The sequence below is a fragment of the Esox lucius genome, chromosome 17, assembly GCF_011004845.1.
Source record: "Esox lucius isolate fEsoLuc1 chromosome 17, fEsoLuc1.pri, whole genome shotgun sequence".
Classification (NCBI taxonomy): domain Eukaryota; kingdom Metazoa; phylum Chordata; class Actinopteri; order Esociformes; family Esocidae; genus Esox; species Esox lucius.
This window is the reverse complement of record NC_047585.1, coordinates 28,347,010-28,374,925: the sequence shown is the minus strand read 5'-3', so window position 1 is coordinate 28,374,925 and position 27,916 is coordinate 28,347,010. Positions and strand designations below refer to the sequence as shown.

General features: G+C 42.5%; 1 protein-coding gene across 3 annotated transcripts; it reads left to right on the top strand.

The window, feature by feature from the left end:
* The first annotated feature begins 2,550 nt into the window (after nucleotides 1-2,550).
* On the top strand, nucleotides 2,551-27,916 carry LOC105017223 (G-protein coupled receptor 22). 3 transcript variants are annotated; one of them, XM_020055284.2, is made up of 2 exons: nucleotides 2,551-2,700; nucleotides 25,436-27,916. In XM_020055284.2, exon 2 carries the CDS (start codon nucleotides 25,550-25,552, stop codon nucleotides 27,254-27,256), a length of 1,707 nt encoding a protein of 568 aa, XP_019910843.1. In that variant the 5' UTR covers nucleotides 2,551-2,700; nucleotides 25,436-25,549; the 3' UTR covers nucleotides 27,257-27,916. The 3 variants fall into 3 exon arrangements, with proteins under 3 accessions (XP_019910843.1, XP_012993640.2, XP_019910844.1); XM_013138186.3 differs by having other exon boundaries at nucleotides 2,551-2,931; XM_020055285.2 differs by lacking the exon at nucleotides 2,551-2,700 and adding an exon at nucleotides 4,725-4,759.

The window sequence follows — 27,916 nt, the reverse complement described above, 5'->3', positions numbered from 1 at the left end:
AATGTGTTTGATCAAATTCCAGCCTTCATGTTTTACTTGTATGAAGTGGGCTACAGTGGGGTAATGAGATGATGAAGCAGCCCCCCCGCCCCCCGCCCCCAGCAGAGGTACCATTAGCTTCAACAAATACACTTCAGGGGTGACATTTAAAGAGCTCCTTCTCGATTCCTTGGTTCCTCTCCGTTATGCAGACGGTACATTTAGATCTCCTCATTAATGATTAATTGTTCTAATTGGCTCTAGCTCTGATCAAACAGCTGCTTCCTGTCTTGTCTTTCCTTCCATCACTCACGTTCCTCTTTCTTTGTATCTCTGTTATCTGTTTTATCAACTCCATCAATCCACTTGTCCCTATCTGTCTCCAGTCTCGCTCTTGTCTAGCCCCAAAATGTAATACAAGGTCAGAAGCACAAAAAACGAACTACTGCAAATATTCAATGAAGACAAGTAAGCCAGTACCAAGGGCAGTCCCATATACTTAAAACATAACACCCTCCCACCGAATTCCATAGGAAAGTTAGTATGCCTTCATGTCCAACACACTTTCCTCTTGCCATCATTCTAGCATATGTTAATATTTGCCTCATCTTTAACCAGAACCCTGTGGGATATTTTTGGTATCCTTTTGCATAGGCCATTCTGTTTTCTTTTTATTTCTGTCTTTCTTGTTCTAGCAGGTAATTTGCCACTGATACAATAAGTCAACCAACGTTTTCTATACCAAAAGGTGGCTTTGGGCATACCTAATTGTCACTGACTAATGAATTCAGACTCGCCCTGATGGCAGTCTTGACTGGCATTGACACTTCTTATCCCCCATACTGTCAATGACAATGACAGCTTTTAGTACCCTTAAATGGGGTGGGGTGGGTTAGGGTTAAGTTTAGGGTTTAAACAAAAATGTGAAATGTCTTGGGGCCCAATGAGAGGTTTGGGAAAAATCTCCTTTATGATATTTCAGGTGTATATTAATTCCACAAAACAAACTGTTTGAGTTCCAAACGACATAAGATAGAGGGGAGAATATGTAGTAGAGTTATGCCTGAGAGGATGCAGCTGGTTGACATGTTGGAGGCCTGCAGTTACACACACATGCTCATTGACATGACACCATGTCCTACTGTTGAACTCCAGCTCTATGGATCATTTTGCCCACAGCAAAGAGTTCAGCTGTGTCCTTGGCCCCGTTGGTGTGGGTAAAGGTCTCCATCTACCCAAATGCACCACAAATGTTAGGCAAGAAGTGCTCTTTGATGGTCCCCTTGATGCGATGGAAGATCATGTTGGCATGGGCATGCGCGCAAGAGAGAGAGACAATGAGAAAATGATGCTTAAAGACATAGGTGTCAGTCAAACCACTGTGTTCTAATTCAATTAAATGACCCAGTCTCCAACCTCACTCCATCATTTTCCCCAGCAGCACCCCCTTGGCTCCGTAGATGTTCACCCTCTCTCTGCCTTCCCTCCTTTTCCCTTGGTCTGTACTGACCACTGCACATGCACAACTGTTCTGTGTGTGTGTGCTTGTGTGTGTGTGTGTGTATCTGTATTTGAATGTGTGGTTTATGAAAAGTTAAAGGATACCTGTGAGGCCGGTTGCTCTGGTCATGGTTGAGGGTTTTATGTACTGCTGTTCATCACCTTTAGAAAAAGAGTAACTGATTTAATACTGCAATGCTGTTTTGATTGAATTGAGCCCTTAGTTTCTCCCAGTGATATCATACACTGAACACTTGTTATACACAGAGGGGTGATTTTAAAACATTGAGCTAAACATGGAGTTTCAAAGTCTGTCTCTGTCCAGCTCAATATATTGTAGCTTACCACTGAGTCAGTGCCACAATTTACCGGAATCATCTGTTTGTTGAAGTTCTTCTTGGCAGGTTTTGCAAAGCCTTAAGTAGGCTATTTAACCAAATTTGTTGTTCATCCAATGTATCCCATCTCTGACACGTTGAAGCGACCTCTCATCATTTAATTAGTTTCTTTCATCACTTACACCTTTTTGGTGTGATTGAAACTGTCTTATACAGGCAGATAACAGGCATTTCTGGTCCGGGGGACTTAAATATTCAGACAATGTAGACTAAAGTAATTGAGTTTTTCACTAGTTACTGAGACCTGCTCAGATTCAAGGCAGTGTAACCTAATTGCTAGCTGGAGACATTTCCTCCAGTAAATACAAAGTAGGAAAGGAAATATAATCCAATGAACATTAAATACAATATGCATGTTATCCTTTCATCCTTAACTCATAGTAAATATCTCTAGGGTTTCTAAGGTTGAGGGGAAGTGTTGTAGTTCAGCCTATAGTCAGAGAAAGAGACCAAAAATATTACACGATTTGGGGGACTACACGGAATTGCAAGAGAGCGTTCACCCTTGAGGAATCTCTGGTCGTCCTTGTAAGCTACCCATCGCACAACGTCCCTCCCTGCTTTCTATTACATTCCCCATTCAACTACAACGCCCGCCCCTCTCCCCTCTCCCCACCAGCGTCCTCCCATCCGCCTGCAGATACACTGCTGACCGTATTGGAGAGATGGAGCGCGTGCGGCTACTCGCTGCAGTGCATGTGTAATCTATGCCGTTTGACTGATCCATGTGGGCTGCTCCACTCAGGAGCGGAGCTGATAGCGTGCTGAGAGGGAGACGCTTAAAGGTTGAAGAATTAACTGATTTGAAATAAAATCAAACAAGGTGATTAATCTATCTTTATTATCGTTTGCAGGATTATTTTCTAATTCCGCGCTGTAATTTATATAACACCACAAGGTGCGAAATTATTCCGGTCACGTTGTGCGCTGACAGCCGGCTGTCCTGTAGCCCGTTGGAGTGAATCTGTGCTGCGTGCACGCGGGAGATAGCGCAGCGCGCGGACACCTGCAATAGAATGTAGCGGGAATTCCCCTCGTAAACCGGTGGGAGGAGGTAAGTTAAAACCATGTCACCCAATTCATAATTTTTCATCTTGACTGCTAATTTAACTCCGGAATATTAATTCGTTTTTTTGCATGGATTTTACAGAGTGAAGTAAGAATAAATTAAATGTATTTAAAACATGTTGAATTATGCAACATTGCCACACATGTTGCAGTAAAAGCCATATGGCATGAACACAGCATGTTATCCGAGTCAATAGCCTAGAAGTGTGCGCTTGGACGGTCATCGTGATATGATGCTGGGATGTCTCTGTGATGGGATGCTACCAAAACCTGTCCTGCTGAGGAATCTGTCTGTCGACTGTTAGATTTTTTTTATTTTAACAAGGCTATGGAACGAAAGAAACTGTAAACAGATACATATTCTAACTGGGCCAAGTGCATTGTTTTTACTATGGGCGTTACGCGGTTAGGCAAACCTTGTCTTGGAGAGCCATATACAAAAGAATTTAACAGGCCTGGAAACCCAGGTGTGTAAAATGTAGGTTATAATTTTAATTAACGTGGGGGTGTGGGGGGTGGTTGCCTTGTTGGGACAATATTTTGCACCCCCTGCTGCTCACTAGGAACAGGGTTGCCTACCCTTGCTCTAGCAGGACACGGTCTAATAGATTTGCACTGCATATGCTGTATGTGGGAGGGGGCCTAGGTGTTACTACTGTAAGTCCACTATCATTGCAAACCCCATTGAATGTGTCATTTGGCAGGGCTATATCTGTAGAATGTGGCATGAACATGATGATGTTGTCACTGGTGTAGTTAAAGGCTCTTCATTACGTGATGGCATTTTATTAATTTTAGTTTGTCCCAGAGATGCGTGAGACCGAATAGCCCTGTTACACCATACACACAATGGAATAGTTAATTCCAAGCTTATTTTCAGAACTAAGCAATGGATCACCAGGGGTGTCTTCACACACGATACAGAGTGTTATTAATGAGGGTGTGTAGTCATTTAGCAAGTTAGTCTGAAACATCTGTGTATTTTGTGGTCAGTTGTGTGTTAAGAGTTGCTTTTATTGCTGTGAAACCAAAAGAGATTGTTTCGGTAAAACCTGTGTGTGTGTGTGTGTGTTTGTGTGTGTGTGAAAGAGATAGATTGCGAAAGTGTGCTTGCCTATCTGCATGAGTGTGTGCTTATTAGTGTGTTTTCTGTGTGTTTTACTGTGCATGATGTGATGCATGGGAGTGTGTATTTATGGAGGCTTTGATGGTGGAGCTGGTCGGGGAATATAGTTCTATAAAGTGTGTCACTCTACAGCTATCTGGTGCTGCAGTAATCGAGGGAAGCTGTCATATTTTATTTCTCTATGAGGAGCAGTGGATTGGTCTGTCCTACAGTTGTTCTGTAACGCACTTAATGTTCTGATTAGGCTCGCGCTTTCCGAAAATTTCATCTGCTTGGAAGTCTATATAGCGGCTTCAGAAATAATAAAAGCTAAAACGTTCATCTAAGGGCCGCGTTCGTCCACTCGAGGGCCATTTGTTATTTTAAATATGTTTAGACAGTATGTCTTCAACTGAGTCGGAATATCTAATGAGCTTTTGTTTTGTAAATTGGAAGGCTTATACAGACTCACTGCACAGAAATATTCCTTCTGTCCTAAAACCACCAGCAGGCTATCACTCTGAATGACTGAACATTTAAATGCATGCATGAACCAGAGGGTTCCATGCACCTCCAAAGCCATCTCTAATGGGGTTTCTGTTGTACTCAGGGGGTCTCAACAGGGTTGGATGAATGAAGATGATTATGAAGTGGGTTCCGGTTGGGGTAGTTCCGCTGTGCAGCCTTTCCCTCTGAGTAACACAGTGAGGTGAGTGTGTACAATTAAAGGCACATTGCAATTCATTCACTGATCCAAGATAATAGATTAAGATAGTGAGCTAGATGTGGTTTGATCCAAAGCCCAGATAGGATAAAAAGAGAGGGGGTGGGAGGAGAAGCAGACAACATGGAGAGATGGAAAGATAAATCACCAGTTAGGTGGAGGAAGGCACTTGGGTAGATACAGAGTGCCATGTGTGCACGTGTTTGTGAACGTTGGTATGTGGGTGTGTGTCCATGTGTGCTTGTGTGCATCTGTGCGTGTGTTCATGCGTGTACACGCGGGATGTGTGTGTGTTGTGACCAAGGCCACATGGTTAGATTCTGGTTTCCCTTTACCTGTTTATTGAGGTCTGTCACTGCAGTGTGATAACCTAGCACGGCGCAGGAAGACCGGATGACTGTAGTGACCCTTCCCTCTTACTCAAATGGCGCCCTGCCTGAAGTAGATTAATACGATTAATTGAGCTCTGTTATCTGGAGAGGCATAACTTCTCTTTAACCCCGCTTAGGTGCCTGGTCTCTCTGCCTCTCTCTCTCGCTCGCCCTTTCCCTCACACTTGGCTTCTTCACTGAAGTGTCAGGCAGATGTTAAACTCTGATGTTACAATTGAACGGGCGTCTGGTGACATTCACTCACACAAACACTGGCTTGGTTGCATGACAGTTACAGTATCTCAAGGTGAGCAACGGTTGGAGACAGAAGGAGTAATGCTTGGCTAGAGGGGGAGAAACAAAAAGATAACTACACCTACCTCATAGGCAACACCAGCAGCCTTCTCATATGGGACGGTGCTTGCGAATTCATAGATTAAAAAAAAGGGGAAAATACACCTGTGTTTCAAATATTTGTGAATACTGGCTCAATAAATCAAAAGACAGTTGAAAAAAATACTGCCAACATACTCATTTAGCACTCAATGCAGACTGAAGCAGATGCCTGAATCCATTTTTAAGGTATGAATATACTTTATATATCTACTCATTCTTGACGTATATAAATGCCTCATGAGTTAAACGAACTGTTGTAACCTATCAGTGGTCAAAATATCGGCGTGTTTCAATCAAATATTTGGAAATAAGCCTGAAAGCATGTTTCAGGCTATATGTTTGATGTTATGGATGGTCTGGCTCCACAGCACTGGCTAGGGAATCTGTGTTACATCCAGCCCTTTCTCTCAGCTTCCTCACACATTATTCAACTGCTGATTCCTGCATTAAAGTATTGGAAAAATCGTTCAGTTAATTAAAACCATAGTCTGAAGAAAATACACAGGATTTGAATATTCATCTTAGACAGAAGTGCCATTTCTGTGAAGCTGTTTGACACAGGACACACCCACCTTTTTTAACTAAAATGGCCACTTGTGCCTCAGATGGCCCCCAGGGAATCCATTAACTCCTGATGACAGAAAGGTGGCCACAAACCAACACCACCGTTGCTTAGCACCGCTTCTAACATAAAACCCCTCATGTAGCCTAATTTGAGAGTAATTACTGAAATAATATGAACAATATTATAATCCACTGTTATTGTTCAACAGCCCTACATATCAAGTTGCGCTAGAATACACCACCGACCGTACCAGTATCATGCCTCTCCTCAGGGCCTACAATGCTTAAACCCTTTCCATCATTGCTTGATTATACAGTGACTCAGTGGTGCTTGATTTGGATTCGTTCTCTGTAAAGAGGCTTGATTGCACTGCAGTCTTGATTGGCTTTATTGAGGGGCCGCTACTTGTTATGGCTAAATGACAGGCTTGAGCTCTAAGGGCTGGGGAGAATAATGTGACGTGGGGTTTTATAACAGATGCGAGAGCAACTTGCACTGACAACAATCTGATAAACTGTCACATGATAATGATGACACTGCTCCAGTGGAGATCAAGGTCTTCACATCTACAGCTGTCCTCAGGGCATTCCTTGTGGCCTGTATGCTTCACTGCGGTGGTTCTCCAACCCGTTCGTTATGCCGTACGGGGACCCCTGTTTTCTGCCTACCTTTTGGAAACATGACATGGTTAAAAAATCTTCTGATGTCCTGTAATTATACACACTCCCTCATGAGGCAGAGAGAAAACGTAAGTAAATTACAATCAATGTATGTTACAGAAATAAAAATAATTGCCACGGACCCTGTACAATCCTGATCCCTATTTGAGAACCACTGCCTTACTGTACATTTTGGAAAGGATTCAGTTTCACCTCAGGCATGTGGATGTGTTGCTGTGTGGATGTGTTGCTGTGTGGATGTGTTGTTGTGTGGATGTGTTGCTGTGTAGATGGGTTGCTGTGTGGATGGGTTGCTGTGTGGATGTGTTGTGGGCTGTTTTGTGAAGGTGTTAGGCCATCTGTGTCCAATTAAATTTGTGTAAGACAGAGAGAAGAAGAGGGAGAGCAAGAACAAGTGCATTCACTTGTTGGTATTTATACGGAAAACACCTTGATGATAGAAAAAAAGCTTTAAAATGGAAGTATCACAATTTTCATGGGAGACCATATGGTGTCTGTTTAGTGCCAAAGAGTGGAGGCATAGAGTGGCTCACGCGACAAAGATTGCAGAAGTAAGCAGAAAACTCGACTTGCAAGCAGACATTTATTGACATAATCTACAGCACGCACAGCCAGTTGGGCACGGAAATAACACTCTGTTCTCACACATATTTACACTTAGAGATCAAGTAAAATTACAGGATACAAACAATTGCAATCCACAAATATATCAGTGGAACTGAGTCACCTGAAAGGATTTCCTGACAATTGCATTTTCAAATATAGCAATATAAATATCAGTTTACATTTAAGTACTGTGTATTGTTATTTACAGCAAATTATCTATATAGGTATGCTAGACCTATGTAATTCATGTTAGGGAAATATTTGGTTGTGTCCTGCTAATATGTCTAAATAGAACCAAATGAACACATTTAAACAATAATACTCAGCTCAGCATTAATTAACACTTAATGACATTCTAATCTTAATTCAAACAGTGTTACTAAATTGTTTTAGTAGTAAATGTCTCTCTTTTTTACCCCTAACTCTGCCATTGAAATCTCTAATGTAGAGGCACCTTTAAAAGGGGCTTTACTCTCATCTCAAGGAGGGGTTAACTCTCTGCTGAATTGTATTGCCTCAGGACATGCACATTTGGCTGTGGGAGTAGAAGAGGTATGGTGGCATGGAAGCAAAGTTAGTAGTTATATTCCCTTCGGCAACATGTGAAAACATTTCCGACACATTTTAGCATATACAACTATTCCAAAAAAGGTTGAGACGCTGTGTAAAATGTAAATATAAACAGAATGCGATGATGTGCAAATCATTAAACTCTATATTCTATAGAAAATAGTACAACATATCAAATGTTGAAACTGAGAAATGTTATTGTTACTTGTAAAATATATGCCCACTTTGAGTTTGATACCAGCAACACTTTTCAAAAAGTTGCGACAGAGGCAACAAAAGATTGGAAAAGTTGTGTAAAGCAAAAAAACTAAACCTGTTGGAATATCACACAACTAATTAGGTCAATTGGCAAAAAGTCAGTAACTTGATTGGGTATTAAAAGATCATTCCAGAGAGAATGGGTTTGTCAGAAGAGAGGATGGGGAGGGTTCACCACTCTGTGAAAGACAATTTATAAATCACGTTTCTTGACGTAAAATTGCAAGCGGTTTGGGGATCTCATCATCTACAGTATATAATATTATTAGAAGATTGAGAAAATCTGGAGTAATCTCTTTATGCAAGTGACAAAGGCAAAAACCAATATCGGATGGCTGTGATCTTCAGTGCCCCCAGGGGGCACTGCGTTAAAAACAGACACGATTCTGTAGTGGACATCACTGCATGGGCTTAGGAACACTTCAGAAAACCATTGTCAGTGAAGGCAGTATGTCGCTGCATCCACAAATACAAGTTAAAACTCTACCATGCAAAGAAAAAAACATATTAAACAAGATCCAGAACCACCGCTGTCTTCTCTGGGACTGAGCTCAGTTAAGATGAACTGATGCCTATTGGAAAACTGTCCTGTGGTCTGACTAATCAAAATGTTTAATTCTTTTTGGGAATCATGGAGGTTGTGAAGAGAGGGACTAAGGGGGATTAAGAAAAGAAAAATACGATTAACTCTTGAGCAGCTGAACGCTTAAGCAGCTGATATCATATATCAAGCAAGAACGGGAAAGCGTTTCAAAACTACAGCATTTGGTCTCCTCAGTTCTCAAATGCTTACAGAGTGTTGTTAAAAGAAGAGGTGATGCAACACAGTGGTAAACATGCACCTGTCCAAACATTTTTGAAATGTGCTGCTGGCATCAAATTCAAATTCACTATGTGCATGTGTTTTTCCAACAACAATAACATTTCTGTTTCAACATTTGATATGTTTTCTTTTTACTGTTTTCAGTTAAATATAGGGATAAATGTTTTGCACATCATTGCATTCTGTTTTCATTTGCATTTAACTCAGCATCCCAACTTTTTTGGAGACAGGTTGTACATTTGATCAAAACAGAGACAATTACCACGGCACACATATATCTGTGAAGCATTTACTTAGCTGCATTTTTTTTTTAAATGCAATGTGTTTATACAACATACTCTCTAATTTAAAAATTATTATTTTATACATTTTGATATGTATTTTGATACTTAAACTTGTCCCTGACTCACAATATTACCTGCCCCCAGACACAACTTTTTTTATGTGAAGGGTTGTGGCAATGCTGAATTTGGATTGAGAGTTGCCCTTTAAAGATGTGAATATTTATTTTATCAGTAGACCCTGAGAAAATATGGTGAAAGAATCTAGCAAGAGTTGGCGGAGGCATTATGTTTGAAAAAGACGACTGAAGACAGGGAGTGTTCAAATGAGAGACTGATGGTGTGAACTGGGCACAGACATTCCCCTTCAGCCATTATACAACTCAGTCTCCACCTGTCCCTCTATAGGTTTACCTGCATACCTCCTCCTCAGTTAGCACTTCCCTGTTCATCTCTCCCTTCGTCACTTTCTCTTTAATTTGCTCTCTTTCTCCCTCACATGTATGGGGTGATTGGGATCCAGCAGTCTCTTAAACATACAAGATGTCATCTTATCTCTGATAGTTACCTCAGATACTTAATAATCTCCATCTCTATCTGCCTAGGGCACCTGGTAGAGGAAGTGTGTGGGTTGGTGGTGTGCTGTGGGTTACATTATGTGTCCCTGTGTTGTGTGGGGGGCGGGACGAGGTAAGAAGTGTGTTTTTTTATGTGTGTATATGCATGCGTGCGTGTGCGTGTGTGGGTGTGTGTTTGTTATTATACACTATAGGGCATACAGTGTGTGAGTGAATGTGTGTTTAGTCTATACCTTTGTCCGAGTATGGCGAGGGTATACAATCATTTTAGCGGCAGGTCCACATTGGGATATCAACATTATTTTCTAAATGCATGGATGCAATGGACCCAGAAAAGGGGCAGTTTTTAGAAAATGTCCAGTTAAATTCATTGATACAGTACATTCTTTCTAGAATGACCTTTTTTTTTAATGTATCTATCTATAATGCCCCATGAATGCCTGGACCTAGGGTGTCCCTCCACTGGTTTGTCGTCTTCCCGCAGTGCCATCACTTCTCCAGGTAAACGGCTCATACGTACATGGCCGTCAGTGTAATGTAAATGGCACTAATCAGACCAGACGACCTTCTTCCACTGCTCCAAGGTCCATTGTAGGTGCTTTCAACAGTTACAGGAGTCATCCTGGCCACTCTGACAGGTCTGCAGCTACACATCCCCACATGCAGCAGGGTGCGATGCACCGTGTGTTGGGACACATTCCTCCCGTAACCATCATTACAATGTCCTGTGACTTGGGCCACAGTGGACCTTCTGTCTGTTCGGACCAGACAGGATAGCCTTCATTGCCCTCATGCATTGATGAGCCTTGGGCGCCCCACACCCTGTTGTTGGTTTTGTGGTTTTTCCCTCCTCGGACCAATGTCAGTTGATACTCACCACTGCTGACCCCACAAGCTTTGCCATTTCAGAGATACTCTTACCCAATCGTGGCCATAACAATATGGGCCTTATCAAGGTCGGTCAGTTCTTTATTCCTGCCCATTTCTCCTGCATCCAACATGTTGACTGTGAGAACTGATTTTTCACTTACCATCTAATCTACCCAGACCTTGACATGTGCCCTTGTTAGGAGATGATCAATGTTATTTGCATCACCTGTGAGTTACCATAATGTTTTGGCTCATCAGTGTATATGTTTATACACGCAGTATGTCGTTTTTGCAAAATAATCTTTCCGGTTGTGTTTTGCCCACATCGTGTACAGTATGGGTTGAGTGTTGGGGGATTGAGTTGTGTGATCTGGGATGAGAAGGTGGAGGGTATTCTGTTATTTCACTGACACATTTCAAAAACCATATTCCTGTCGTGCTTATCAAAATATCTGTAGTAAAGTATGTATTTCTGTTTTCTACTGATGACTATTCAAAGAAAATCTAGTGAAATGGGCTGCCACATTTTAGTTCTCATTTGGCTTCTTTGAAGCTGGCGGTAGCCATGTCATGCTCTGTTTGGGGCTTAGACAGGCTGTTTTTACTGCTAGATGCTGGTTGGCTGGAGATGCTAGATGCTGGTTGGCTGCCATGGAGGCTGCTGGCCCAGCAGGTGACTGCTAGCGGTTAGCGCTGCGGGATGAATTGAGTAGGAAAATTAAGCCTTTGATCGATTGCTACACTGCGGAGATTAGAAACACCTAGACAGCCATGAGTCTGCAGTATTTCCGCCCTCTTGCCATCTCTCTCATCGTCGTATTGTCTTTCTCTATTTCTCACACTCTCTCCTTATATTCCTGCCCCTTTGGCTCTCTCGGTCAGTGTACCAGTATTTTTACTCTAATTTACTGGTGACTTCTCTCCTTTCACAATCACACCATTTTGTGGACTTGTTGGGAACTCCAGGGTATACTGCTGTTTGTTTATATATACAACTCTGGAAAAAAATAAGAGATCACTGCACCTTTTTCTTTCCTTTCCAAAAAGGCGAAAAGAAAGGTTTTGAGTTAGGAAAAGAAGGGTTAAAATTAAGAGACCACTGCAAATTTAACGCTTTGGTTCCTCACTCAAAACTTTCATTTTACATTTTTTTGGATAGGAAAGAAAAAGGTGCAGTGGTCTCTTAATTTCCAGAGCTGTATGTGTGTGTGTGTGTGTACACAAAAAATAACCTGTAAAAGAGACAGTCAAGTATTTTTATAGATTTGCCATATGTGATAGTCTAACTATAGGAATCTGACTAGCTGTTACTCAACTATCACTTATGTAATGACAAAAAAGTCTACAACTGCAGAAGACAGTGAAGTGTTCCCTCTCCAGTCAGAGTGACAAGTCTTAAATTAGGACTGTTAATCTGAGAATCATCCTATACTAGACTACTCGCTGCAAGTCAGAGAAAATACATAATGCTGTGTGTGTTTAGATTGAAAAATCTGGTAGTGCATTAGCAGTTGTCCACTTATGTCAGTTACTGACATTCCCTCAGTTAACCCAACTGGGCTGTCCACACTGTAGTATTAGACTGTTCATGCTCTTTACTGCCACCAAGTGGCAGAATACATTTAATTATATCAACTAACTTCCAGTCAGAATGTGACCAAATCTCGTTTAAAGGCCTCAAAAAGCACTTCCTATAAATATGTTCAACTCAGTCAGCACTCAAGTAACATTCTGTTTTTACATTCTCATTTAAGTGTTAAAATGTTTAAACGGCAGGAGGTCCTTGATGTTACGAAAATAATAACCGTAACCAAAAAACATTGCTGTAACATTGTTGTAACAAAGTGCTTGTACAGTTACCTAGCCTAAAACCCCAAAGAGTAAGAAACAACAATAAATGGATGCATGGTGGCTAGGAAAATCTCCCCAGTAAAGTTGGAACCTAGAAAGTAGCCAGGTCAGGTAATCCTGAGGCGTGGTCCAAAGACTTTTAACAGGACAGCAGAGAAATTAGAGGGAGCGTCCTTTAGATCCAAAAGGACACCTTAGCATTACATTTAGACTGACCCAAGTCTCCTGACACATGTAGTGGCTCTCAAAACTATTCAATCACCTCAGACTTTTTCAGATTTGATTGGGAATTAAAATCAAAATGTATTTAATAGTTTATGCTACTAATCAACACAAATATTTAGATAACATCAAATTGATAAGTAATATCTACAAATTGTTCTAGGTTAATTACAAATACATGACAGAAAATAATTGATTGCTTAAGTATTCACCACTTTTTTTTGGTAGAGGCACCTTTGGTAGTAGTTACAGCCATTATTCTACTCGGAAAAGTCTCTACCAGCTTTGCACTGGATGCAGCAATTTTTGCCCATTCTTTGCAAAATTGCTCTAGCGCCATCAAGTTGGATGGGGACCTTTGGTGAAGAGCAATTTTCAATTCGTTCCACATATTCTCAATTGGATTGAGGTCCAGGCTTGGACTGGACCACTGCAGGACATTGACCTTTAGTTTTTAAGCCACTGCAGTGTGGCTTTAAGGGTATGTTTTGAGTTATTATCCTGCTGGAAGATTATCTTCTCAAGGACCTATTGTAGGTCTCTTACAGAATTACAGATGAGTCTTGGTGTGAGTTTTTTACCTTCTCAACTAATAAGAATGTGTTTTTGGCATATCTATCAGGTAAAATAGTGATGTAATAGGTGAGGGCATAACTGCATTCTTAAAACATAAAGACCTAAGCCTCAACTTAATGTACTGTCAAAGTATACACTCTAATGAAATTACTGAAATAATCATTATGGCATAGACCAATATGGTTTTCCAATTTCTCCAAAAGAAGGTTGTGATCAGAGGAAGACAGAAATAAAGTCAGGAAGAACTAAACACAGAGCCTTGGTCTGACACCATTAACTGGTATTTTACCACATTAACAGGTCCCGATCATCATCAAGAAATATATTTTTAAAAACCTAATGCAACAGTGCAGTAACATTAGTAGGAGGAGGGGAAAAAAAACTGTTAGCAGCTAATTAGCAGAAGCTGCAAATCATGAGAAGCAGTGCTCAAGTTGGCAACGGCAAAGGGGCCCAGTAGTTCCCCCTAATTAGATAAATCTCAACACCCCTGTAATAGCAATCCTAAATTAGCTTAGATGTAATCAATCACAATTCAGAATTATACACCAAGTTAATTGGCTTCAACCTGTGTTAACCTGTTACCGCAGTGAGCTGAATAACAGTGTTTTTCTCTACCCTGGGGTGACTATTCTGAAATGATCAGTGGGTCAATAGTCCCCTCTAGTGATTGTCCAACATCTTGTCAACATGGAACCAAAAAGATAGCGGATATCTTACACCAGTCTGTCCATAGAAATGAACCACCTTTATTAAACATGTCTAATAAACCATCAGTGTGTGCTGTTTTTCCATCATGTTTCTGTCTCTAAAGACTGATATGGATGGGACAACTCTGACCTGTATGATGGTGGGGAGAGACTGATGTGGATGAGACAACTCTGAACTCCATGGTGGTGGGGAAAGACTGGTGTGGATGAGACCACTCTGAACTCCATGGTGGTGGGGAGAGACTGGTGTGGATGAGACCACTCTGACCTCCATGGTGGTGGGGAGAGACTGATGTGGATGAGACCACTCTGACCTCCATGGTGGTGGGGAGAGACTGATGTGGATGAGACCACTCTGACCTCCATGGTGGTGGGGAGAGACAGATGTGGATGAGACCACTCTGACTTCCATGGTGGTGGGGAGAGATGGATGTGGATGAGACAACTCTGACCTCCATGGTGGTGGGGAGAGACTGATGTGGATGAGACAACTCTGACCTGTATGGTGGTGGGGAGAGACAGATGTGGATGAGACAACTCTGACCTCCATGGTGGTGGGGAGAGATGGATGTGGATGAGACAACTCTGACCTCCATGGTGGTGGGGAGAGATGGATGTGGATGAGACAACTCTGACCTCCATGGTGGTGGGGAGAGACTGATGTGGATGAGACAACTCTGACCTCCATGGTGGTGGGGAGAGACTGATGTGGATGAGACCATTCTGACCTGTATGATGGTGGGGAGAGACAGATGTGGATGAGACCACTCTGACCTCCATGGTGGTGGGGAGAGACTGATGTGGATGAGACAACTCTGACCTGTGTGATGGTGGGGAGAGACGGATGTGGATGAGACAACTCTGACCTGTGTGATGGTGGGGAGAGAAAGAAGACAGTATTCAATAAAGCCCAGCTTGAATCCGATTTTAAGTCTGGAAAAAAAAAACAGGATAATGAAGAATAAATCACTTTTACCTGTTTGCTTTCTTCCCTTCCCAGTCCCTTCACAGCATTAGAGTAGTAGCAGCACAGTTTAGACAATTTGCATTGTGATGTAATGTGGAATAGTATGACTTTTCTAATGGTTGAAATTTGTTTAGGCAGTTTAATTATTTGTTTAGTTTTTTCACACCCCTGAAACCAGCCCACTTGTACAAAACATAGTGTGTGTATGTGTGTGTGTATGTGCACACGCGTGTGTGGAACTGTACAAATACATACAGTATAAACACACTGTATTTTAGCTTCATGACAGTAAATCATTTGTACCTGTCACACATTGATCTGAACAGTCAAACTAATTAAGAAGACACAAAGGAACACAAAAGGCTCAGATGTCAACCTCCTGAGTCCAAGGAAGCATCTTGTTACAGTAGGTAATGAGGGGTTCTTACTGGTTCCTTACTTGTAAAACCATTGGATTGGTTGCTTGTATTTTTTGTTCCTGCTTGGGGAGATGTGCTGGATCTGTAATCAAGTTTTAATGACCTCGGGGACTTCCATTTTCCCCCAGTGTTTCCTCTATTTGGGCTGTTGTTAAATAGAACATGAGGCTGGTTGTGACTTCATCTCTCCCCTGTCCACTCCATCTGTGTCTGCCCTGTCAATCACATGTCTGTAGAGCGTCACCTTGCTTCCAGCTATATTGTTGGCTGCACACTGCCTGAGGGCTGGCTATGTCACACACACATACAGTCCTCTATGTATGCACATGCATGAATAGTTCTACACATGCATACACACACAAAACGTGCATACGCAGTGAATTGGGATACTGATAAAAAAATGTCACTGCATATTACTTAATTTGTACCAAAATATCAATTCAGTAATTTTATTCAATTTGATATTCAGGCTGCTGTACTTTACATCTATGATTAGGCGACTAGCATTGGGATGGAGGTCTCTAATTGTTTTTATGGCTTATTGTAGAGAACATTCAGGTTTTTCTTGAGTTGATTTAGCTTTTATAATCTTACATTTCTGTAAGTGTTGTGTGCGTTGGCATGCCAGATTTCAATGTAGCTAATAATGAGTTTGTCAAACAGCTCCAATCATTCTTGCTGTTGTACAAGTCTTGAACTGTGTATGGTGGTATATTGTGCCTTTCTTCAGAAGAAAATCGTCAGGTTTATAGAGGGATGAATGAGGCGAAAATCAATTTTCCTACTTCTAGTAAAGGTTTAATGATGTTTAGATCTGGTGATTGGGGAGTCCATGGAAGGTGTGTGATGTCATCCTAGTGTCCATAAAACCACTCTTGAATTCAATCAGCAGAGGGTTTGGGGGCATTATCATCCTGGAATACTGGAATATCAAGGAAACTGCGTTTGGTCAATCGAGTGCACTCCTTCCTGTGAAATGGCCTCATATTCCTTCGCCTTTATATGACCAATAAGAGCAATTATCGGACCCAATGACTCCCACAAGATGGCTGCCCATACCATTACAGATTCCCCACCATGTTTAACATTTGGCAGCAGACATTGTGGGCTGAAGGTATGCTCTGGCTTTCTCTAAACATAAACCTGTCTGGCTGTCGGAAATCTTTTTTTCAGTTGCTAAGGGGTCCAGGTTTCGTGCTTCGAATGGCAGCCCTACCATAAGTTCCCGCTTTGTGAAGCTCATAATATACAGTTTTTGTTGAAACTGGGTCACAGAGGTGCTGATGAAATTCTGTGATAATTTTTGAGGCTGTACTTTTGTGGCATTGAGCAACTATCCTGCTAAGCATCTACCCATGTCAGTAAGCTTCAATTTGCAACCACTGTTCGTCTTTGCTGTTGAAATCTGTCACTTTTTTGGACAACATTTGGCATTGTTTCCCCTGACATATTGGGTCATTTTGCAGTTTTTGTGACCAATCCTCCTACAATTTGGGCAACAACTATTTGGCCTCTTTGGAAATCTTTTAGTTGATGTTACTAATGTGACTTCTGCAGCTACATTTGTAATGTTGATTTAGTTTCTTCAAAATAACTCTCGGGCAGACCGAGATAAGCATTGTCTCAACCCAGTGAACATCCATGTTTCAGGACTGCGTAGCCTTGCAGTCTATGTCAGTGTAAAAACAGCATTATTACAACTGATGGGCAGACCGAGATAAGCATTGTCTCAACCCGGTGAACATTCATGTTACAGGACTGCGTAGCCATGCAGTCTATGTCAGTGTAAAAACAGCATTATTACAACTGATGGGCAGACCGAGATAAGCATTGTCTCAACCCGGTGAACATTCATGTTACAGGACTGCGTAGCCATGCAGTCTATGTCAGTGTAAAAACAGCATTATTACAACTGATGGGCAGACCGAGATAAGCATTGTCTCAAATGAGTGTTTTTCTCGCAATTCCGTGATTAAGGCCCTTCATCATTGTAGTGACCTCCTGTGGACTGGAGACAGGTTTCTAGGTTTCTTCTGAGTCAGCTTGCTTTCTGATCTAGAAAACAATATCCCAATTCTTTTGGCCTGTGGTTGACTGGAGAGTGAGCCAGATCTGCATGGAAACTATAGATGGTTAGATTAGATTTGGTTCAACTTTAAGTACAAATACAGTACAACGGAATGCAGTATGGTTCCTACTAAATGCAGATGGTTACTAAACTAGAATACGTAAACACAAATTGTTGATCATGACAACAGTTTTCTGTTGAACAGCCTGACACAGAACATACTGCTTGTGTGGTAGAGAACTTATGTCATTATTCTTTTAACTAATTTGACTTATTTCACATTAATACTCCACCTGATAGGAAATAGGAGGATAATCTCAAGTTAGCACACATGTAGCACACACATCCAGTCCATCCCCAGAGGACGGCAACTGGATCGACATGCTGAGCTAAGGCTTGATAAGCACATTGTGTGTACATGATTAGAGTCAGAGTGAGAGCTTGGAGAGCTTGGAGGTGGCAAAGAGACCATTCATTTTGAGTTTGAACCTTTCGTTTAGTCGTGCCTGTTTAGAGTTTCTGTGGGTAATGTGGTTACATAAATACCCTTGGTCACATAGTCAGATTTCTCATATACATTGCACATCGTTTTCGTTCAGGTTTTAGACCATATAGTCCTAAGCTTGCCAGATGTAAAGGGACAGATTATTTTGTAGTCTACTCTAAACTAAGAACTCATGCGCAATGAGATATTGCGTCTGCGATGTCGGGCCAAAGAGTTCAGCAAAGTACAGTATCTAGGCTAGTCAGAGGTGTTAACGTGTGTATCCTCTGGTGGGCCAGAGGGTGGTGGTCCAGGTGTTTTTTAACTGGAGGGGTTCAGTTGTGTGGTTCTTATTTATTTTGTTGATGAACATAAGTAGCAGATGTTTCTGTCTTCTGCATGCTTGTAGTGTTGGCTAAATTGCTAGTCCGTGTTTGAGTTGGCTAGTTACCTGGATATATTATGTTTCGGTCAGTATACATTTTGTGTGTGACTGCACCTGGAAGGATAGTAAATTGTTTACAGCTGTTAATTGTAAACTAATATGCAGCAGATTGGTGTTTTGCTTGTTTGAATAAATATTTTTTGGCTACCTATAGTTTTTGTTGGTTTTATAACTGTTGAGAACATATATTTACTTAAAATTACTTTCTAAATATTTATTTGGGTAATTTTGTATTTAGCCAACATTTGAGTTGGCAAAAAAAAATTTATGTACATTTCCTTCAACATACACCAATTTGCATCAATTTGATGAGTAAACTTTCAAAGCTGTATGGTTCATTTGCAATGAATGATTCAGACACACTCATGATTATTTAAGCATTATGCACATGCAATTCCTGACTGTCAACTGTTTGATTAATTGGCCCTTTTTCAACCAACATTGTAGAAGCTGAGTAATCAGCACTACAGTATATTTTTCTTTCTGATTCACATCTATATCAGTGGACTTGTGTTTTCAGGAAAAACATACAAGTCATATTTGTTTTGAGAAACGTTCAAAAAAAGCCTCCCTGTTTATTTATTCTGGTTATATCTGATCAGATATTTTGTGTGTTGTGTGTTGGCGTGTGACATTAATGGAAATGTCAGAAGTGGAACGGCAGAAAATGGGTTGGGTATCTTTATATTGACTTCTCTGAATACAATTCTATACACATTTAATTTCTAATATATAATTATTTAGTGCCCATAGACATAATGAATGCAGCCAACTCAATAACAACTGCCATACTTCAACACTATCTAAGTTACTCTGTTTGCCCTCTCGCCTCTTGTCAAAATGAATAACGTGAGTTTTCCTCTCCTTAGGTCGTAGTCACAGCTGCTCCTCTAAAAAGAGAAGGTTATTAGATTTTGGCCTCCCCTCAAACCACTCATTGTCCCCATACCACACACTGTGTGTGGCAGTTCAGGCTGAAAGCATTATTAGAAAATATGTCAGTGCTTTCCTTCTGATTTTGATGTTTACTGTCCGATCTTTCAGAGGTATCTCACTGCCATAGATCTATTATTAAGACCATGAAGTAACTATAGAAAGTGAGATGCTCAAAATGTCAAATCAATCCCCCTGAATGAAAGAAATGCAGAACTTAACAGATGGTGACTGAGGTGGTGGTGGGCTAACAAAGTGTGACCAGTGAAGCACGTAACTACGTACTACTAAAATAACATATTAGCAAGAAATCCCAGCGCGTAGAGTATGCAGGTCAACCTCAGGAGGATGGTCAGAATGTAGGATAAACTACTTGCCTTAAATGTCTGAAATAAGAAATTGTGCATCCTACCAAAGGCCCCTGCAGAGCTGTATAGAGCACTCCCATATGTAGCTGGCAAACCACTGGAGCTACATCAACGAAAAAGTCCAGTGAGTCCTCGATCCAATGGAGAGCGTCAGCAGGAAGGCTAAACAAACATTCCTCCACTTTGCGACCTCCAAATTCACAGCCTTAGATGACAGCCTCTGGTCGATTCCCTCCGAGTTCAGTGAACTATTTCTCCAGGTCACTGACTCAAGCTGAAGCTGTATTCTGTTGTCTTTTTGAGGTCAGCTACCTCGCTGGTTGTGTGAGGCAGACGTATTAGTGAGGGCCTCCATGTCAGAGTTTACCCCAGCGGTAACAATCCTGAATTCCGCTTCGAGTGCAGATTTCCAAGGGTAACAGGTAGATTGGCTGCTGTTAACATGCTCAACATGTGGCTCCACCAACATGGGGGTAACAAGATACGTTATGAATTCAGAATGAGAGTGAGAAAAAATAAGCTTAGAAAAGAATACAGAATTCATGCCTTATTGTAGTGGGGCTCCCTTTAGTGGATATGTATTCAGTGAATTATGCGGTGGTACGCGGTGTAAAAAGTTGGAGAACCACCGATCTAGTGGTTTTCAGTGTTTCCTCTGTAGTTCTGCAGGTGAAATTTTCTGCAGATGGTATAATTTTGTTAATGAACAAATTGATTCAGAAATGAATAATTAATAACAGTCATTATAAAGTGAAATCAACCATTTCACCGAAGGTCAACACGATAATTAACATTTATTTGGGAAAAGATATGCACAGAATAATCAATCTGGCATAGTGGCTATCTGGCAGGCCCAAATAATACACATGATAAATCAAGGGCAATATGTCCTATTCTTATATATTCTATTGTTGTCACAATTTATAGGTGAAAAACTTTTGTTCTTACTATGTTTTCTGAGTGGATACTTTTTTACTCTTTCTTATGAGAGCTAATGAGAGTACATTTCAGTCTTAGTACATTTATGTAAAGGGGCGGTTCAACTATTGCAATCCTCTTAAAGGTTTTAAATTGTTGTTCTTTGATAGGTACTAGCATTTCTCCCTAATTTTAAGTGGGATTAAAACATGTATCTTCCTATGTAGATCAGTTTACCTCACTAGTTAAAATGTTTTGCTAATGAAATTATCCAGCAAATGCAAAAAAATATATAATTGCATTATGCCACTAATTCAGTTGACATATATCTTACCGGTGGCTAAGCCTCTGGCAATGTTTCTTTATTCAGCTTTCCAGAAAACACAGACAGGTAAAAAGGTATTACGTTTGTAAAGTGCCATGTCAAGCATTAAAAACTTTACATCGAGGAGCACTGACGATTTCTCTCCAGACAGTTTTACCCATTTTAACTAGCTAGCCATTGGATTAGTCAGATTGACCCTTGTCTAACTATCTCTTCAACAGGATCCACAGGTCAGCATAGCTTGATTGCACATGTGAGTAGTTTGTGCTAATCTCAAAACTAGTGTAGGTTTATCCATATCTTTGTCTTTTTGCATTGCTGACAAATTGTAGTTTGTATTGGAGTCGCTAAGCGCCAGCTAGTTAAATTTACAGCTTTTTGTACAAGCATTAGCTACAAATGTACCTGCCTATGCAATCACACACTACATTGGCTGGATGAAGTCTGACAGTGGGAAAAGGTTACTTAACATTATGCTACGTTTTGCACTACACATGGATGCACTGTTTTGACACAGAGACAGATTCTGGTATTTTTGGCCACTGCTTGTGAAAGCTGTCCAATCAAAATGGGTCCCAGAAAATTGTGTAAAGTTACCCACGTCATAAACAAACACTCACATACTAACTTGGAATTTCATGGCTAGCTGAGCTATGATAATGATTATACATATAGATTATGCACATATAAGATATTATATCCAGCCCAAAACGTTCGGTGTCAATACAATTATTTTATTTGCAACTGTCCCGGAATACTGTACATAACATTACATTACTCTAAATTAAACCGAAGGCCCGATATTATGTATTGTTTTTTATATTGCAATAAAATGTCATTATCTTTACTATCCGTACACAACCTTTTTGTTCCATGTCCTTTCCAACAAAAGGTGTCTACATATTGAGGCAACTTTTATAGGTGGCAATAAATCTCCTCCCAGAGAGACACAGTGAGAGGATGTATCACCACAGAGCAGATTTATTCCAGGTTTGTCAATGTATGTGTTCTCTTTTGGCTTGGGCCGGTTAAATTGGCAGATCGATGATGCCTTACATTGGTGTTCCAGACCCACTTTAAAACACCATGGATTCCATTATTGGATTAAGAGAAACAAGGTTCCACAGAAAAGCTATTGTCCTCTGCTTGGCTGCAGCCTGGAGACTTGGAGGAGAGTAGAAACTAGTGGATAGAGGGAGAGATGAAGAGATTGAGGAGACATTATCTATAAGAGGCATGCAGGAGAGAGGTAAAAACAACACTACACTGAAGTGTCCAATAGGGAATTCTGTCTTATCTGACCAGAACGCTTTTAGCCACCGATTGTGTCTTCAGATATAGTTTGACCATTTCTCAGTCCAGCAGGGAATAGAAGGTCTGTGTCTAAAACATATGTCCCTGCCTGCTTAACGTTCTTCCTGTGGTGCTAAGGAAGCCTAGTGGTCAAGAGAGTTGAGCCATTAAATGAAAGGTTGCTAGTTCTAATCCCCAAACTGACAAGTTGATAAAACTATTGTTCCATTCTGAGCAACAATGAAAGCCTTTCCACCCTTCCTCCCTGCCAGTAGCCATTTGTACTGCTGTCCTCATTTATAATCAACTCTAGTCCAGCTTCAGTACCCTGACAAAGGGTTTCTTAAAGGCAAGGGCCAGCTGAGATCCCGCCACGTCTCAGAGGTTCTGAACTACTAAAAGGGGTAAAGAACTGTACGTTTTTCAGATCCCTACTGGAGTGTCAGCATAAGATCTAGCCTGACTTCCTCCACCCACTGCAAGGCAAGCAGTAAAGCCATAAGCTCTGCTGTAAACACTGCCAGAAAGTCTGAACCACCACTAGTCTATCTGGCTCTGCAAATGCTTACCCATTGTAGCAGTCACTAGATCCTCTGAACAGTACATATCGGTAGAAATGCACTATAAATTTAGGAAGAAACCTAGAGAGGAATCAGCCCCGGAGGGGTGACCAGTCCTCTTCTGGCTGTGCTGGGTAAAGATTTTAAGAGTACAAATTGTAGTAATTAATAAATGCATGTGGGCTGTGTCCAGAGCCTATAAAACCTAATCCAGGAGCATGACCAGGTGGACAAGGACAGAGACAAACCGGGAGGGGGGGGGTGGGGGGACGATGACGACAGCCAAGACCTCATGTCCTCCTAAGTAAAAACGGAGCAGGAGACAGGGAACATTTTGAAAATGCATTCCTTAGATTTACAAGGATTTACAATGTAGAAGGAGAACTGACCCTACTCCCCCCGGCACAATAATATAGCAGCGTTAAAACCTTGGGGCTGAGACGAGGGGGGTCCAGTGACACTGTGGCCCTATCCAAGGGAGGCCCTAGACAGGGCCCAACAGGCAGGAAGTCAATCCACCCACAGTTCAGCCATAATTACTACTACATAGGAAAGCTAATGTGGTTCTGAGCACTCACCACATGTTGCTTAGAATCGTAAGCCAATGAAATAATAAAACTTGAAAGGCAATATTGTATGTGACGACTCAAGCAACATAAGGGAGGTGGTGGAGGCAGTGCTTTGAAGTAACAGGTCGATGATGAAGAGACGGTGCTGGGGGGTGGGGGGTGCTGCAGGTCCATCCATCCCTGTTTGTTTATGTGCCACTGTCTGTGGATCATTGACCCATTCATCTTCATTACGCACCCCTCTGAAAACGATTAAGTGATGCCACACTCAGCTGGGCCCGGGCTCTGTTTCAGGCCCTGAACACACCCACACACCTCGATGAGGAACCCTAGAAACTGCTCTCCTCACATGAGCTGTTAGTGGTTTTACACAGGTTGTGAAATTAGTTGAAAGAAAACGTGGCATTAAATAAATGTTTACAGGGTGTTAAATGATTTAGTAAAAACGGTCCAGTTGTGTTTCTCCATCTCAGTCATCTGTGGACAGAGAAAGACTGGTTGGAGTCACGTAGACTGACCGTCACCGGTATCAATGGAAATGTCTCTGTATGCCGGAACAGCTCTAGCATGTGTCTAACATCTGAAGATTTTAAATAAAAACTGTATGTTCTATAATGTATGCATGTTATCTGACCTAGTTATTGTTATGTAAGGATGTACCGCCTCCCCCCGCCCACTGAGTGGTGCAGTGAGATGTGCAGCTCCTTCCTACTGATGCAGGTATAAAGGCAGGCAACACACATTTCAGGAGAAAGGGAGGCCAATATGTCCCTCATGACTCGTTAAAACATGTGGTCTGTGTGGCACATGCATCTACTTACCCCTCACTGTACAATACACATTCACTCACAGGTACCGGTTTTGGCTTGATTGTGAATGGAGGTACGTTGTTAAATCCACTTAACTGTTAACAGCCACATTTCACAGGAAGGAGAATTCAAATGTAATTTGAAATAAAGGCAGTATTATTTAATTGTTCTGTATTTACCAGAGCCATATTTATTTTGACCTTGTGTATGGTTACCAATATTAATCATTAAATTTTTTTATTTAAACTTTATTCAATCAAAACAAATGTGCATTGATCTAATTTCCTTAATCATAAGGTTGAAAGATTTCATTTAGAAATGTATTACTTATTATATTTTCTGCAATTGTCTATAATAATTCCTAATCTTTAATTTGCAGAATGCATAAAATCAAACACTGTAGTAGGACAATGGAGCGGAACAATCTAACATCTAAATATGAAATAAAAGTGGTTTCAACTAATATTTGAAATGGTATGTGTATATACACATTTTAAAAAGAAAAACATTTGGTTTGGATTGTGCTTCTTGGATTGTGCTTCTAAGAAACATTTTTTTTTATTCACCCTAAACCATGTTTGAAAGCACACACACATTTGTTTTCATGACTTCGAGCCCAAAAATCAAGGTTTGTACTTTCTCTAGGGGTACCAGCAACACAATGCTGCCCATGACCGCTGTGACAGAGCATTACCTCTCTATCTGCTTTGACTTTGACTTACGTAGGCCTGCCCTTAGAAGGGCAAACACTGTCAGCCTCTAAACATGGCCCAGACTCCAGAATATCAATACAGTGAGTTTGCAGTAATAACCAAGGTTATTCAGGCTTATAATTAAGCTGCTTGTCAGTCAATGCCTGAACCATGTAGCAGTCAAATTAGCAGGCTTCTGCCTTGTGGCCTCCTTTCAACAACAACAACAACAGGTGATATTCACAACACCGGAGAACGTGTCAGCAGAATATTTTCTTTTTTTTCTTTATATGAAATTGATCACAGAGTTTGACATCTCTCTGCACCATATTTAATGAACAATAACACTTTTCTTACACATTTGTTGTTGAGGGTTTAGGATGTGCTGTTTTTGAATGCCGGTGATAACAGATAAACTGAGCTATTCACCATTCCTCTGTCTCTTTTTCCACAGGACTTCAGAGAGCTGTTGACTGTTTACTGCGACCATCAGAACTAGCGGAAAGGAAGAGGGTGGGGCATGGTCTGGTGTGGCCGTTGCTATGTATGAGCGAGTACAGTGGTGTCCATGGAGACCGAGCACCACAGCGACCTCCTGGAGACCAGCGATGGGCAGGGGGCAGGGCTTCTGGAGGGAGAGAGCGGGCCGGGGGCTGAGGGGGACTGGAGTGCCCCCTTACCCCTGGGCTTCCAGGTGTCCCTCACCAGTGTGCTGATGCTGGAGCTGGTCCTGGGCTTCAGCAGTAACCTGACTGTGTTGGTGCTCTACTGCGCCCAGTCCAACCTGGTCGACTCGGTCAGCAACATGGTCACGGTGAGCCTGCATGTGCTGGACATCTTGGTTTGTGTCCTGTGTCTGCCACTCACCGTGGCGGTCATCCTGCTCCCAGCGGAAGGTAGTGGAGGGGACATCCTGGCCACGCTGTGCTGCTTCCACGAGGCCTGTGTCACCTTCACCAGTGTGGCTACAGCCATCAACGTGCTGGTCATCAGCCTGGACCGCTATGACATCTCCGTCCGGCCGGCCACGAGGCTGTTGACCCCGAAGCGTGCTGCACTCCTTCTGGCCACCGTATGGTCCGTGTCTCTGGCTGTCTTCTTCCTGCCGTTCCTTGAGGGGGACTTCTTCTCCTCTGGGGAGGACAGCCAAGTGGGGGAGATAGAGGTGGGAGTGTTGACCACCGGCCCTGAGTCTGACGCCCCTGCCGGGCTGACCCCCACCGGGCTGACCCCCACCGGGCTGACCCCCACTGGGCTGACCCCCACCCCCCCCTCGCCCTCTATTCCCTACCACCACCTGCCACCAGTGTGGCAGAACCGGACCCTACTGTGTGTTGGGGGGCAGGGCTACCACACTGGGCTGGCCATGTACTACCACCTCCTGTTACAGGTGCCCTGCTTCTTCCTGGCCGTGGTCGTCATGCTCTTCACCTACTCCCGCATCCTGCAGGCCCTCAACATCCGCATCGGGACCCACATCAAGAGGGGCCCACGCGCCTCCAACAAGGACACCGGCTGCGGGATCCGTAGGCGGAGACGGAGGAGGAAGGGGCTGACTCTGACCACAGGAGGAGGGGCCTCCTCCAGCCAGAACCAGCACCTCACCCAGCCACCCCTCATTCCCTCCTCCACCCCGACCTCCCCTCCGCCCCTCTCCTCCGTGCCCCTGGTCACCTCTGACAGCGGGGCCACAGGGGTCACCAACACCGCCACCACCACACCCATCGCCACCACCCCGGCTACCCCGGCCCCCCAGGCCCTTGTCCCGATTGACGCCACCACCTTGGCGCCAGCGGGGGGGGAGCGCCCGGGCGTCCAGGCATCCGTCTCAGCCATCATTGCCCTCAGGCGGGCCGTGAGGCGCCACCGCGACCGGCGGGAGCGCCAGCGCAGAGTCTTCAAGATGTCCCTGATCATCATCTCCACCTTCCTGGGCTGCTGGGCTCCTCTGTCCATGGTCAACGTGTTGATCCTCTGTCTGGGTCCCAGCGACAGCCTGGTACGTGTGAGGCTCTGCTTCCTGGCCATGGCCTATGGCACCACTATCTTCCACCCTCTGCTCTATGCCTTCACCCGACAGAAGCTGCGTAAAGCCCTGAAGACCCGTGTCAAGAAGAGGGTGGTGTCGCTGCTGCAGGTGGACCCAGCTCCTAGTGGGGGAACTGTTATTCACAACTCCTGGGTGGAAGGAGGAGGACAGAGGAAGGGACGCAAGCCCCGGCAGGAGGGCAGTGATGCCACCAGTAACTGTCTGACAGTGGCTGTGAGAGAATGAGACTTGTGCGGGTTTGTGTGGGTTTGTTTGTGTGTGTATGTCGTGTTTGTTTGTACGTACGTGCATGTAAATGTTAGTCAACAAAGGTCATTAAACATCAGCAGCATCTTCCTCCGTCCAGGTGTGATGTTGGCAGGTGGGCCCAAAGCTCTAACATCAGACTTGCACTTTGATCTTTGTACACAGCTCCTCATTATCTCCCCCCAGGGAACCACAAGATGGCCACTCGGTTTCCTTGGAAACAGCAAGTTACAAAGCAATATGTAAGATAGTCTTCGTCATCGCAACTGTAGTTACTTCAGATATCCCAGCATCTCTTCCCCTTATTTTAGTGATAGTCAGTACCCAGTGATGTAAAGAGTTTCATTATTCATGCTTTAAAACTAGACTCGGTAAATGCTAAATAACAGGACTAGTTTGGGTACACTCAAATTATACAAATTTACTCAAATACAGAAATATTCAGTGCTTTTGATTTTACAAGGCTGCAAATGAGCTATTTTCGCTTTTTGTGACCAAGTAAATCATGTTAAAGTCATGGTTGTGACATTTTATGACTGGCTAAATTGTTTTGAACATCAGTTGCAAGAAAACTGAACAAAATTTTTTTTGCTCCCATTTACCATCAGCTGAACTCAAAGATCTAAGACTTTCTCTATG

Bases quoted from the DNA above. Each gene is read 5' to 3' on its own strand.
- LOC105017223 (XM_020055284.2), top strand. From the start codon at position 25,550: ATGGAGACCGAGCACCACAGCGACCTCCTGGAGACCAGCGATGGGCAG.